Source organism: Neopelma chrysocephalum, unplaced genomic scaffold, assembly GCF_003984885.1.
Source record: "Neopelma chrysocephalum unplaced genomic scaffold, ASM398488v2 Primary Assembly neopelma1_347, whole genome shotgun sequence".
Lineage (NCBI taxonomy): Eukaryota > Metazoa > Chordata > Aves > Passeriformes > Pipridae > Neopelma > Neopelma chrysocephalum.
The window spans coordinates 4,685,566-4,700,574 of NW_020898011.1; the positions used below are offsets into that span (position 1 = coordinate 4,685,566).

The 15,009-nt window shown below is 40.1% G+C and overlaps 1 protein-coding gene across 1 annotated transcript in view; it reads left to right on the forward strand.

The window, feature by feature from the left end:
* PDZD8 (PDZ domain containing 8) overlaps positions 1-13,109 on the forward strand; it is a 56,155-nt gene extending 43,046 nt beyond the window's left edge. The window contains 2 exon segments of the mRNA XM_027705636.1: positions 7,348-7,510; positions 8,546-13,109. Coding sequence (XP_027561437.1) covers positions 7,348-7,510; positions 8,546-10,734 — 2,352 coding nt within the window. The 3' untranslated portion in view covers positions 10,735-13,109.
* Positions 13,110-15,009: the final 1,900 nt, after the last annotated feature.

Here is a 15,009-nt window from a genome sequence, read left to right on the forward strand (position 1 = left end):
GGACAGTCCCATAAAGCTGTGGACAGTCCCATAAAGCCGTGGACAGTGTGAGTGGCTGCAGTGGCACCAGTGCCTGAGCTGCCAGTTGCTGATTGTTTCAGTGGGTTGTGTGTGCTCCAGCCTGCAGACAATTCCAGCTGGGAGGATACAGGATGAAAAGATGTGTTAAAAATGGGGGAATTGCAAAACTGGCAATACTGAATTAAAAGAAACAAGCTGAAGAACTTATTTTCTGATTTGTAATGCAAATCAGAATCTGCAAATATTTGTAGCAGAAAAATTCTGTAAGTGCTCAGTCTCAAGATGATTTTGAGTGTGTGCTGATTCCTTTGCTTTGTTGATGAGAACTGTTTTCAAGGCAGAATGCAGAGTTCAGAGGCTTTGGTGTGAGGTGAGCAGTGTAAAAGGTTGACTTTTTAGTGGCTGACAGATGAGGCAAGTGAAGGTCTGCCCAGCCCAGGTGTGAGTACAGACAAACCCTCGAGAGAGGGACTTTGGTGCAGAGTAAGAGCTGCAGTGGAGGAAAGCAGAGTGCAATTACTTAAAACTCTCTAGAATTTGAAGGCTCAGCCTGGTCCAGAACCAGGCAAAACAGGCAGAAGAATGTCTATTTGGTAGTTGCTCAGTTGTGACTGTAAAATGAATTGTGCAAGAATAATAATTTGGATTGCTGCTCAACAATTTTTTTATAAGCAGATATTTTTCTTTTAATTTCTTACTGAAAGTTTTACGTTTTATTCATATATTTAAATGTGTTTATAAATTAAGTAATTTTGGGAAAAAAATCACACACCTCCCTCCACTCCCCATTCGAGTATATCTAGAACAAATACATGTTCATTCAACAAAGTTGTCTAATATGTTTTGTCAAGATATTAAAAAAATGGTGGGGGCAAACGACATGTTTGTTGAAATTAACTGGATCAATGTAAACCTGGGAATGGGGTAAAAATACATTAAAGTTTCCAGTGGAATCTGATATTAAAGGTGGATGTTTCTTTGGTATGGAGGAAGCATCACATAAAAAGAAAGAGTATATTAGTTATTGTAGAAATCTTGATACAAATTTTGGAATAATAACAACTTTAGACTTAAGATTTAGTTTCAGTTATGGAAACAATAAAAGTCAGATTTTTATTCAAGCAGTCTTTTGTTAATTATTTGAGAAAAGTATTCCACAAATCAGTAAACTAATTTCCAAGTTTGTAAATGTGTTTTCTAGTATACGTTGATTTCTTAAAATATGGTATTACTTCTAGGTGTGATGTATACTGATTTAAGGAGCCAATGTATTATCTTTTGCATTACATTACCCTCAACCTTTTTCTTATGAGTAATTTGTAATGAATGCCTATTTCTAGTGGGGAGAAGATGTAACTGGAGATTTTGCTGTGCCTGGGCAGTGACAGTGTGTGTCAGCCTGGGTTCCTCAGGCAGGTTCTCACCACACACTTCCCGGGCAGGGTGCTTTTCTCCACTTGTTTCCCCAGAACACGGTGGGGACTGTTCTGCCCCAAGGACAGGAGGGCTGGAGAAGAGTTTGGAAAAGGTTTGTGCTACCCTGGCACTGTATTTTTGGGCTTCGGGGCTGTGTCACAAGGAGAAGGAAAACATCTACTCCTTTTCTAAAGCATAGATTGAAATACTCTCAAAACATTAAAAAAAATTCCTTTTTTTTCCGCTTTGTGTCTGGTGTTACTAAGGAGCATATCATGAGTTTGGCAATACCTGTTTCCTTTCACTGTCTCCTCTGGCCTGTGCAAATAATCTTGCAATCACTTTGCTGTGCAGCTCATATATAATGACTGCATTCAATAATAGGATTGAAAAAAGCAATAATGTTAAAGTCCATATTTTAAAGATATATGCCAGAAACCTTTTTTCAATAATACAAATATCTGGGTCTTCAGAACAGAAGAAACTGCTTCCCAATTTTGCACTTTCATGTTTTGGGGTTTTTTGACATGAAATATTCCTTCCTTTCCTCTCAGCACGCAGGGTTGTCTGGGACAATGTAATACTTTACAGACACATTCATAGCCATTATCTTTTCTTTTTCCTCCAAACACACCAGACTATACCTTGCAAGAATACCAAAGTGCACTTTGGCAGCTCGGAGAGTTTGGATTAAAAATTAAACACCAGATTGTTATCTATAGTACAGTACTGACATGGATTCAGTTCAGTTTTTGATACATACAGGGTGTTACATGCTCTGGTAGGGAATAAGAAGTATTTGGAAAAACATCATTCTTTTAGTTGATGTAAAGTCAATAAAATAAGATTTCTTATTTGTTCTCTGGTGATCAAGATTTTCTTAGCATTTATTCAAAAGAACGTGACATGCTTACTAGAGTCTAATAAAGATTTATAATGTTAATGATTACAGATAGTTAAGCAAATATGGAATACTATTTACACAGTAAAATTAGGCTGGAAAAAAGAATCCTTTTTAGTTCCTGAAAATAACCAGTTTGTTTTTTAAGAGAAAGTTTTATGCTCTAATTATCTTGCAGTGGCTTAATTTTGTGACTTTCTATTTTTGTGTGCATCTAACAGTTTTGAAAGTTTAGCTGAACGATGTTGCACTCCTAGTAAGAGGTTGTTATATGTACTTTTCTAGATGTTGCCATCTCCATATTCGTTAATGGACATTATTTATTATGTCTTAGAAATGCTGAGTGGAAGTTCTGTATCTAATGTTAATTTATGTTCCAGTTGTGAGAATACAGTATTACTGGTGACAGTCTTACCTCTGTATTCAAGAACCATCTAACTTCATATTTACGGTTTTGGAAGCAAATAGTAAATGAGATGGCATCACATTTGTCTGTTGCCTATAAAAGGGATGTTTATTTATCATCCCATTGTATTTGACAATTATTTGAGACTGATAATTTAGTGAAGCATTTGAAGATTAAACCTGTGTCGTGTTTTGACACTCCTGTAGATATTTGGCCATTTCAATGGTATCAGCAGGCTCTAAACTTCTGAACAGGGACTACAGAGCTGTGCAGTCTGGTCTGAGTATGTTTAAAAAGGTTTGGAAAAATTAGTTTTCACTGCCCTTCGACTGCTAGGCTTTCAGGAGGACAAGGCTGGGGTAAGGAAGGGCTGTGAGACACAACATCATGTTCTGCTGCATTTGTTTGCAGAGCACACGTCCAGTACTGAGCTGAGAGCAGCGCTGGGTTTGCTCTGCAGTGGCTCAGACTCTGATGCACAGAAATGAACCAGAGCCTGTCCTGGGAAATCGATGCTTAGAGACTTTGTCCTGGAAAAGCCAGGCAGTCACAGCTCCACATCAAAATGTTTTATTAATTTTAAAGTGAATGGACATTTTGTGTCCTCTTCTCTTGTTGTTGAAGGGTTTTTTTAAACAATAAATTATCTTCCTTTTTTTTTTCCCCAGGAGAGTCATTCCTGTTTTGTTACATCTTAATCTCAACAAGTATTCAATAAATTTTTGGGAGGCTGCTTAACTTTCTAAAAAATGGTACATTTTCTAAGTTCTGTGACAGTTTAGCTCTAACTCTTTCAGTATAAAATAGTTTGAATGTGTGCCTGTTGCTGACAAGCAAGTAGTAATATCTACTTTGTCTTGCTCCTTACTGAAATAACTACTAAGGTTTGCAGGAACTATTAAAACAGAGCTATTAATTAGGTCAAATTAAAATAAGCTTATTTTAATATGGTGTAGCTAATTGGTTAGGTTTTCTCCCTTGCAGCGAGCTTTCTTGATAATAAATGTCCTTTCATTACCCACAGTTTCCTTCTAATCTTCCAGTAGGTCTTTGGCTCTTCACATTTATTATCAAGTCTTAATTTGAGGGGGAGGCAGAAAGGCATAAAGTGGCTGTGCTGGGTTTATGAAGGTGCTTGGGTTTGTGAGTGTACTTGTTGAGGACAGTGTTTGAGAGCTTGGAACAGCCTCTACCTGCCTTGCAGCCAGCCTGAGATACTGTGGTATTACTTGCAGTTGCCAGAAAGAAAAATCAAGGAAAATATTCATCTGGTTTAGGTTGATAAATAAAACCAGTTTACTTCGTGAGAAAGCTTGTGACTGTGCCAAAGTTAATAAAAAGTTGAGATGAACTTTGCTCGTTATGTTCAAAGGCATCTCCTTCCAAAAAACAGCTTTCCATCAGATACTGCTGAAATATTGGAAGTCTCCTTGCCATCAGTGAGTCATCCCTGTTGTAATCTGTGCTCTGTGTCCCTGCATGGGAGCCAAATGTTCTGAGATACCTTCAGAGCTCTGGTCCCAGCTGGCCCTCGTTCCTTTCATGTGGTCTCTTCCTGGGGGAGGAGGGAAGAGTGAAATGCTGGGGATCACCTCGGGGGTTTCCAGGCCTTTGCAGTAGGGAATATTTTCACTGTTAGATCATCCACTGGGGAGTTGTGCTCAGAGAAGTCTTGGGATTCAAAGGACCCTCAGGAGGATGAGAATCTGCACTGACAAACTCTCTAAGAAAGAGCTGTTGGTAACATCTTTTCCTTTTTACTGTCCAGTGATGCCCTTTCTCCATTTCTGCTCATCATGCATTTTGCCCTGACTGCAAGTACTAACAGTGGTTAGAAGTCGCTGCCTCCTTTGTTCAAAACCCTTGGTGTTGCAGGACCAGCTCTTGTTTGCCTCCTGACCTTCGCTTCTCTGAGGCTTTCGGAAGGAATCCGACCGCTCTGTGCCTCTCCTTGAGTGCAGGAGAAACTCTCCAGCTGTAAAAGAGCAGCAGAGTGGCGTGGGGTAACTCCTGTGGCACTGGCACAGTGGCCAGGGTCCTTTACTGGTTGGATGTTTTTCTGCTCTGCTCAAAGACTTTTGGGCAAGAGTTCTCTCATGTTGCAACCAAACTTGGAGCAGCGTCTCTTGTGCAGTGATGCCAAACTAACAGTGTCCTGATGGACCAACACTTTAAACATCCTGTCTCACTAATGAGCTCCAGTTCTGGGCACTGAGAGCCAGAAGAAATGTGAGATTTCAGACAAAACTATGTATCATCATAATAGATTAATCCCTAAAGGAGTGTAATTAAATGGCCAGAACAGCACAGTGTGAAGAGGGTCCTGGGGTTTTGGTTTGGGTTTTTTTCCCGTCACTGTGGTGCCTAAGCACCCATTTCTTTCCTGAAGTTCTCTCTAAACAGCTTTCTACTTCAGTGGACTAACAAAAATTAGGGGGGAAAATGGTTATAATTTGCTTTTCAGCCCTCAGTAATTTTCATGTTTGTCAGCGTTCCTTAAGTGAGAGTTTACTTTCTGATCTTCATTATGGTAGTTTCTTCTCAATTCAAACACAAGGATTTGGAAATATTTTTTCAAGCTTAATCACTTACAGCAAAACTTACAAAGGAATCATCGTAGGAAAACTGAGATTTGAGCACTTGGACTCTGAGCAAAGCTCAGAAATTATGGTTTCCTCTTTGTTTGATAACTATGCAGAGCTATATTCTTGTGATTTTTGGATGTTGTTTTTGTTGTAGGTTTGCGTGCTGCCACAGCAAATTCATGTCATTTGTGGTTTTGACAGTTAAAATATTCAACTAGTATTGTTTGAAATTGTAGTAATTCTTCATGTTGTTTCCATACAACACATGCAGTGTTTGTGAATTGCTAGCTTAAAGCTATATTGTATATAAATAAAGGACTAAAGCAGAAGAACAGTTCTTTTTTTTTTAATTTCTGTCTTCTTTCACAGACATCCTTTTTCTTTGTTTCTTAACATTTAAGAGTCTATTATTTAAATTTTTTAAAATTTAATTATGCAACAGTTTTTGGTGTAAATGGGATTGACATTAAAACAAGCAAACAAAAAAAACCCACCCCAAAACCCTACCACAGTTGTTTCTGTAGGCAACTATTTACTTGTTTGCCTTCTAGAAAAGCCTTGAATCTGGGAACTGCAATTAAGCTCATATTGGTCTTGTTATTCTGACATACATTACTGAGTATTCACAATAGAAAATTGAGAAAAAAGATTAGGTGACTGTGGGAAATGCAGAAAATTAGTGACAAAGCTTAGAAAGTTAATGTAAATCTGCTTTTTCAGACTCAATGCTGTTCTTAAGCAAACTGCTGAGGAGCATAACATTTTTATTTATAAAAAAACTGAACAGCAATTAGCCAAAAAATAAGGTATGATGCTTTTAAGATGGTAGGAAAGGAGTGAAAGCCATGCAGCCAAGGGGAGAGCCGTGTACTGACATGAAGGAATCCACTTTATCTGTGGAAAAGCCATTGTACAACAGTAAGTAAATGAACACATCCTCCAAAGAGCAGGATCAGCTGCAGACAGTTCAAACAGCCACCACTGAGCAGCCCCAGAGTCAGTGCAGAGGGACAGAGAGGGCTGTCTACCTGAACTCACTACATTGAAACCAAAGAGGAACTTTCCTATGGAGGCTTTCTGCAGTGTCTGTCTTTCTGTTCTTGGGAATCAAAAAGGCAAATTAAATTTCTATCCTTGAAGTTGAAACATATGAGTTCTCCTTTCAAACAGAGTAAATGTTGATGGAATGATAGTAGAGAGTCATTTGAAACAGTCCAGAAGGAATGTGCTTTAGGGGGAAAAAAAGGATATTGTTGAATTCATTAAGGACTGTTTTTATTAAGAAAAAAGTTGCCAAAGATCTCAGACACTGAGGTCTGTAAACAATTGACCACTACTAAGATCCGTGCAGGAGTGTGGTATGAAACTGCTGCAGAGATTGCACCTCAGTCTGCTCTTTCTTTAGGAATAAGGTATTTGAGATTATGGAGTTGAAATCGTATTTATCTTGCAATATAAGTATGAGGAAGGGGTTTGCAGGAAAGGGTTTGAGACTTTGAAGAAGTTTCTTAGGCTATTGTTAATTGAGATTTGTTTTAAATATGCTTTAGCAATGTGTAAGTACATAACAGTTTTCTCACTCCAAACACCTTCATGTAGACTGCTGAAGAGCTGCTCATAGTGCTAACTTTTGTAACACAAATGTGGTATTCAAAATGATACCTAGATTGATGGTACAGTGCTCCTTTTAATAAAACTTCTTCCCCATAAAATGTACAATGTAGTTGTGTTTAGTTGTGGCTTTTTTAGACCGGGGCTTTTTGTGAAGATCTCCAAAGGTGCAAACTTAATGGGCAGACAGTTAATCTATTAGGTGAAAATCTGCTTAATGAAGTCAATGCATGTCCTCATGTATTTTATTTTTAATAATAATAACAGCAATTCTATAATTTTATTTTAATTTTATTTAAATAGTATAATTTTATTTAAATTATCATTAATAGCCATGATGATAATAATAATAAAAACAAAGCTTGCAGGCAGCTTAACTGAGATACTTTTGACTTCTTTCTCTCTAGGCAGAGCTGGTGAAAGGGAATCTCCAGAGCGTGGGGCTCACGCTGCGGCTGGTGCAGTCCAAGGAGGAGGATGCAGGACACGTTGTCATCGAAACTGTGACCCCAAACTCCCCTGCTGCAGCTGCTGACCTGCAGAGAGGGGACAGGCTCCTGGCCATTGGCAGTGAGTAACGGGGCAGCTTTGAAAATGTTGTGCAAACTGGGAGGACGTGTCTGTGTGCTGTTCAACTGGAGTGCCTTTCTCAACAATTACAGTTATCCTGGCACTCCTAAGAAAAGCCAACATTTATGTATTTATGGTCACTTCTCTGGCATATTTATTTACTCCTTGCTAGGTAAATCCAAAAGAAACTTGAATACACATTTGACGAGAACAAAACCAAACCCCAGACAAACAAATAAAACCCTTCAGAACAGCCAAAACATTCATGTAACTGTGTTGGCAGGGAGTTTAATGTTTTTACCTGAGAGGTTTTACAGAGCAGAGCTCAACAACTACAGTGAGTTCTTGTGATTAGGTACTGCCTAAATCCCCATTGCAGTACTCCAGTGATTTAAGAGGGTCTTCAGTTGCTTTGAACAGGCAATTGATGGCTGATTTAGAACAAAGGAAAAGTAATTTTTACTTATTTGGGCTGTGTGCTCATCAAGAGATTTTTAGCTTGCATGTACTTTTTGAATCTTACCGTAGGCTGGAGATACATCAAATGACTGGAAGGTCTGATGAGGAAGATGGTTCAGTTGGCTCTTCAGCCCCACTGAGAATGTAGCATCATGCCTATAATTTGCCAGCTTATTGGAACTATTTTCTTTGTTAGCCTGCTTTGTTTTAATTACAACTGCATTTAAAGATACCCATCTTTTTTGAGTCCTTTGTTAAATGTCTGCTGCTGAAAAGTCCAAACCTACAGTAAGACAGTCAAGGTTAAAAATGTTAGCCTATCAAATCAACAGTACTCCATAAGATTACAGTATTATTAGGAAACAACAAACTGGAGTATTTGTTATTATCTTTTCCAGCCCCTGAAGTGATATAGTTATATGAATGAAATGAAAGAATCCATCTGTTACATTTCAATTAAGCTCTGTCATAACTGGTTTCCTTTGTTAGTGAGCAACAATGTTTGTTGACTATTTTTGGTCATCTAGATTGTTACCATAATTAAAATTGAACAATTTTTGTCTTTTTTTTTAATAGGTGTTAAAATCACATCAACGGTCCAAGTGTTGAAGCTCATTAGACAGGCTGGGGACAGAGTTTTAGTGTTCTATGAAAGGCCTGTTGGGTATAATCAGCACGGTCCAGCACTGCAGGATGGATTTGGACACTTGGAAGACACTGCATTCTTGGCACCCCCAGAAGATGACCAGGCCAGTGTAGCAACTGATGTGGACAGCAGGGATTTTGATTCCGAGTTTGAGGACTTGGCCTGTGAGTCACCTGACCAGAAAGAAGAGCCGCCAACAAATCCGAGTCCCAAACGCTCAGTGGTAATACTGGCTGCTAAACCTCTGGGAACCATTTCCCCCATCCTGAATCGGAAACTGCATTTGGGAAGTCACCAAACAACATCCAAACCGCAGCACAAAGACACAGCCAGAGCGGCAGCAGCCAGAGGCAGCGAGAGTTCAGAGGCATCCCAGCAGTCGGGGAAACAGTCACAAGCGTCCAGTACTAAGCCTCCTGTGCCACCTAGGCCACAAAGTAGGCCTAGTTTTTCTCCCAGTGAAAGCCAAAATGTGTTAGAAACTGCAGGTGTGTGTTCTGATAAACCAGAGAGGCCACCTCCGCCTACAAATAATGGAGAAAAGTCTACAGAGAAGGTAATTAAAAATAGTGATCAAACAGAAGACCCAGCAGTATCAAAAGTAGTAACAGCACCAAAGCAAGATGCATTCAAAGATGGACTTTCAGAAACTGGACGTAGCAGCAAAGATGGTGATGATCATCGACCGTGGGAATCACCAGAAATTCCTTATAAAACCCGGCAAGGCCGATGGCAGAGGACGAGAACATCCTCCTGTCTGTTTGAAGTAGAAGGATACCATAAGTACCTTAATGTTGCACTGTGGTGCAGAGACCCTTTCAAAGCAGGTGGTTTTATCTGCTTAGGGTATGTAAGCATAAAACTTGAAGAAATTGCTTTAGATTGTATAGCTACATCCTCAATGGAGTTTGTTAGAACATTTAGACTGACTGCTCCTACCCCGAAAGCAGCAGTCAGTAGAACAGCACTGCGGAATTTGACGACCCATAAGGGTTTCAATGAAAAATTTTGCTACGGCGACATAACTTTACAATTCAAATACTTAAAAGAAGGAGAAATAGATGATTCGAACGTTGCTCTGGAGAAAGAGAGGGATTATCACTCGGAAGAAGAAGCTCATGCACTTCAGAAAGAGGATCCTTTCTTGGGACAGGTTCTTACGGAGCACAAGCATAACTTTCAAGATACTCAGTTTCAGAATCCAACCTGGTGTGATTACTGCAAAAAGAAAGTGTGGACTAAAGCAGCTTCACAGTGCATGCTCTGTGCTTATGTTTGCCATAAAAAATGTCAAGAAAAATGTTTAGCTGAGATGCCCTTTTGTGCCGGAGCTGAAAAGCGGCCCGATCGAACCATGGGAGGTGGGAGAGCAGAAGGACAGGAGGCTCCCCCGGCCACGTCCTCTCGTGTAGATTCGGAGCCCAAGTCCGTGAACAGAACTACAGGTCTGACCAGGCACATCATCAACACGAGCACCCGCCTGCTCAACCTGCGGCAGGTGCCCAAGGCCCGCCTGGCCGAGCAGGGGGCGGAGGTGGCTGAGCCCTCCCCAAAGCACACCCCCAACACCTCTGACAACGAGAGCAGCGACACGGAGCTGAGCGGGCCCAGCAGCCCCTCGAAGCGCGCGGGCAGCGGCATCAAGCTGGTGCGCAAGGAGGGCGGGCTGGACGACAGCGTCTTCATCGCCGTCAAGGAGATCGGCCGCGACCTCTACAGGAGCCTACCCACCGAGGAGCGCTTCCAGAAACTGGAGTTCATGCTGGACAAGCTGCAGAACGAGATAGACCAAGAGCTGGAAAACAACAACTCGCTCGTTAAAGAAGAAAAAGAGACGAGCGACCCGAGGAAAAAAGCCCTGATCGCTGCCGCGCTGGCCAAGTCGGGGGAGAGACTGCAGGCCCTGACGCTGCTGATGATCCACTACAGGGCAGGCATCGAGGACCTCGAGTCCACGGAGAACACGCCCTCAGAGCGACAGGCCAAGAGAGGGACTAAGGATCCCGAGGAGTGCGGGGTAGCAGAAGAGATGGATGGTGAAGATGTCAGCCTGACGGAGGCTCCAACACTCAACATCATATCGGAAGAACCGGCTGACCCACCTCAATCAGTAGACTGATATTTACAGATTTAGTCTGAAGGAATGGACTGAAAGAACGCTTTGCACTTAACTCCAAACACACACAAATTAAATTAAAACACTGGTGTAATGTATGTGTCCTGCTTTCCACAGTTAATTGCTAATAATGGTTCTTCTCCAGCTACGGCACCATCGGTTTGTTAAACTGGCTGGTTAGAACTACATCTTGGGGTTTATATTGGAAATTTATTTTTAATAACTTATTTTTATTTTTTTCTAATTATATGACCCTACCATTTCACATCAGTGTGTGTGATTTCCTTAATGTATTACTTGCCCCCACTTCCCCTCCCCTTATTTTTGTTTTTTTTTAGCTATTGTTTTCAATGGGAAACTGGCAGGATTTTCAAAATGTTTAGTTTCCATTGAATGATGAAAGCATTATAAGCTTGTTGCATGCCTAAGCTGATGACTGACCCAGAAGTCACTGAGGGGCCAGGCTTTAAGTGTTGATCACAGTTTTGTTGTATGTCTTCTCAGTAGTTGTGTATTTTTTGCCAAACATATCGTGAAAGCAAACAAAACGTCTTCAATTTTCGTCTGTTGCTAATACTGAAGTTAACATTGCATATCTTTTGTTTCCCATCTTCTTGTTAAATACAAAAACTTTTCATAGTTTGTGATTAACATGAAATATAGTAATGCTATGCTAAAAAAAATCCTCCTTAGAACCTTGGGCTATTGTATCCTGATTGAATAATATTAGATATCAAAGTACATGCTGGTATCTCCTAATAATTGAGATAAGAGGCTGGTTGCCTTCCAGAAAAAACCCATATGTGTAAGTGTTGTTGTATTATCTGATAACCTGATAAAGGAAAGGTGGTCTTCATAAGAGTTGGAGGTTTCATTGCATTCTGTAAAAAAACATGTAAGGATGGTTTAAGTAATAGAAAAAAAAGGAATATTTTGCTGCAGACTATCATTTTGGAAACTTAAGGTACAAAATAATAGCTCAACATGTTCTCTAAACACTTTTGAGTAGTCATATAGTGGTAAGTTGCATTCAGCTTCTCAGACAAAAGCTCCAGTCTGAGGACAAGGATCACCTTTGTCAGCAGAATGTCCTATAGTGTATATAACATGTTTTGTTTGAGTCAGTGTGTGAGTCCAGTAGAGACGAGGAAGAAGTTCAGCAGCTGCTTTGGAAAAGAACTGTCTGGTCTTGTGCTCTGTGTAAACTGTGGATCTTAGCATATCCTGGCTAAGGCCATTGTTCTTATTTATTTCCTGTAAACGTGTCTTTGTTTCATCTTCTGTGTATAGAAATTTTGTACAAAATATCATCTTTATTTTAGGTACTGTGCTAGGTACTCGTATCATTATCACTGGTATCGCTGGTAGTAGAAAAAAAAATGCCTTTGTGGGAGTGGAGTTTAGGATGGTAATTAACTCCTTTGATTTTTGAGGTCGTCTGTAATGTACCTCTCCTTTGGATTTGCTTCTCAGTTTATTCTGTGATGGGCAAAATTAAGAAGCAGTGGTTTTCACCATGGAACAGCATACCTGTGCTTCTAAAAAAAATGGTTACTTCCATTCATGCAACTACTTGCACTTTTTTGTGAGTTCTGGGCAGTTGATACTTAGTTGATGTATGGAAAACACTATCCATGCTAAAACAGGCATGTGACACACTCTGAAATTAAGCTTCAGCAGATAATCGCACAGAATTAGCCTTCCTTACTGACTCCAAGTTATTTAACCTGTACTTGCTTGAGATGCATATTAAGAGTTCCCCACTCCATTTCTCGGTGGCTTACCATTGGTGGTGATCTGCATTCAGTGCCCAGCAGTGTTTGCTCTTATGGACTACAGAGGTTTTCAAATATATCCAAGTGCTTCATTGAAACCCTGGTGCACATGAAGGAGCTGTGAAAACAATGCAAATACTGATTTCAACAAAACAGTCACGGTTTTAAATTGACTCCTGTAACACAGTGGGTAAGAAAAGCTGGATATAGTTTTCCTGTAGTGTCGCTGATGCTGATGATTGTAAGAGGAAAATTAAACGTAGTGCAATATTTTTAAATATACCGAATGGGAAAAGGGCAAAATAGTTGTATTTTAGTGATAAGAAGGAAAACAGAAATTTCTGTCTGGCATTAATTACAATAACCAGTGAATCTCGAGGGGGAAATTGTAATTCTACATTCCTGATGTAATCTTGGCTTTATGCTTGACTGTAAATAGCGGAAAATAAAGAATACCACAGAAAACAAGAATATCTTGACTTAATGACATCTGAATGGGTGGCAGCTACACACATTTGCAGAAAACCTGCCTAATATGATTTTGTTGGCTATTATTTTATCATGAGAATAAGCTTTAATAAAATAGTTTTGCTAAATTATCAACTTCTTTGCATCGTGTCAGTATTTTTTAAAGATTTCTGTTGCAGTAGCTTATCATTTAAAGCCACCACTGGAAGGAAAGATCTTTGGGAGAAAACTGCCTTTGCATTGACCTCAAACTACTTGATTAATTTGGCTTTTATGCTTTTAATAGTAGGCAGATTGCTTGCAAAATGGTGATTTCAGTTGATTCTTTGTGTAGCTAGAGAATCTTATGGAATGCTAAGGACATTTGTGGGGTTTTTTAAGACCTCTGAGCACTGCACAAATAAGAATTTGAGGCAGTCGTGGTGACAGTGACCACCACCAGAGTTACATCAGAAAATTGTCTCCTCTGACTCGCTCTGTCCTTCAGAAAATGTTAATGGATGATAAACAAATCCTTACTTCTTCCTAGCTCATCTTTATCTGTCAGCTTTTCCTTGTAATTCTCTACCTGTATGCTGGGGTTTTTCCTCTCTCAAATTTGAAATAAAGCATTTGTGGAAGTTTACAAATACAGAGGAGGAATAAGTCATGAGAGCGAATGAACTGAGTGACTATCACACGTAAATTGACACAGATCAAAATATGCAAAATAGGAAAGAAGCCAGATTTTTCCAGGACAGAATGGAAATTTTTGTATATTTTCAGCAAGTAAAATTTCTTCCTGACTGTCAGCAAAAAGTGTTTGGTAACTTATTACTCCAAAAATCAAAAATAATTGCTAAGTATCTATTTGGTGCAGGGAAAAGTGGCACAGAGCATGAAAACACGGGTGTGTGTGTGGCTCTGAATTCTGTCTGACTCCTGGAGGAGCAGGAGCAGGGGGGGTCACACTGAGCTCTGGGGCTCTGCTCAGCAGGTCAGGGTGAGGGGCTGCTCCCCAGGGCCCAGCAGAAACCTGGCTCCAGCTGCAGAGAGGAATGGGCTCAGTTAATCCAGCCTTGGCTCTTCTCAGAGTCCTGTTGCAGATTAATGCCAGCTCCTCCTTCGTTTGGATGTGCTCAAAAACACAAAACAAAGCAATGCAGTCAGCCAGTCTGTGCTTTTTAAAAAATACAGGTGAGTTTCTGTGTTTGAATTACTTTTATACTTGTGAATTTAAGCAATACATTGGTTAATCAGCTGGCAAAAAAAAAAAAGAACATGTCCTGTAATAATTTAGAATTCTAACATTGGTATGTTGTTTCAGATTTAATTGGATTAACAATTGGATGTTGACCAAAAGAGTTCAATGAAGTTAAGTAAAATAACTTCTCTTGGGGCCAAGTAACATCTGAGCCCAATGTAAGTAGTCCTGGAGCTGCACAATTGTTCCTTACTCCGTGACTCAGGATGTGACAGAACCTTGGGCTGTGCTGCACTGGTGTCTGTCTGCAAACCCCTCAGCTTGGAGGGAAGGATTTCCCTCTGGTACATTGTTCAAAGGAATGCAGTTGAAAACACACCACTACAGAAACTCTGCAAGTGGATTTGTTGAAATCAACCCCAGGCCATGTTGCTTGGCCTCTCACACCAGTTCAGCCTCCTGGGAGCTTTCTTTGACTCTTCACTCATTAAAAGAACTCCCAGATGTGTCTCCTGGCACTGCAGAGCTTGGCCTTACCTGTTCCACACAGTTACATCTCAGAGCAGTGGGCACAGGACAGACTGATTTTGGGAGTATCACGGTTACTTAGACAAGTTTCATGTGTTTATAGCCTGGAGTGAAAACAGTTGTCCTGAGTTAACACTGAACAGCTCTGAGGAGTTTTTTCCCACCCCCTGAAATCCTTGTTGGCTTTCCCCCCTTGGTAAAACACAATGCATAAGGCAAATTAGGAGGGGGATTCTTTCTTTTTTAGTTTTTTTCCACTTTATTACAATAGATCATGAACTTCTGTCAGATAACTTTATTTTAATGCGTTCTCAATGTGTAATT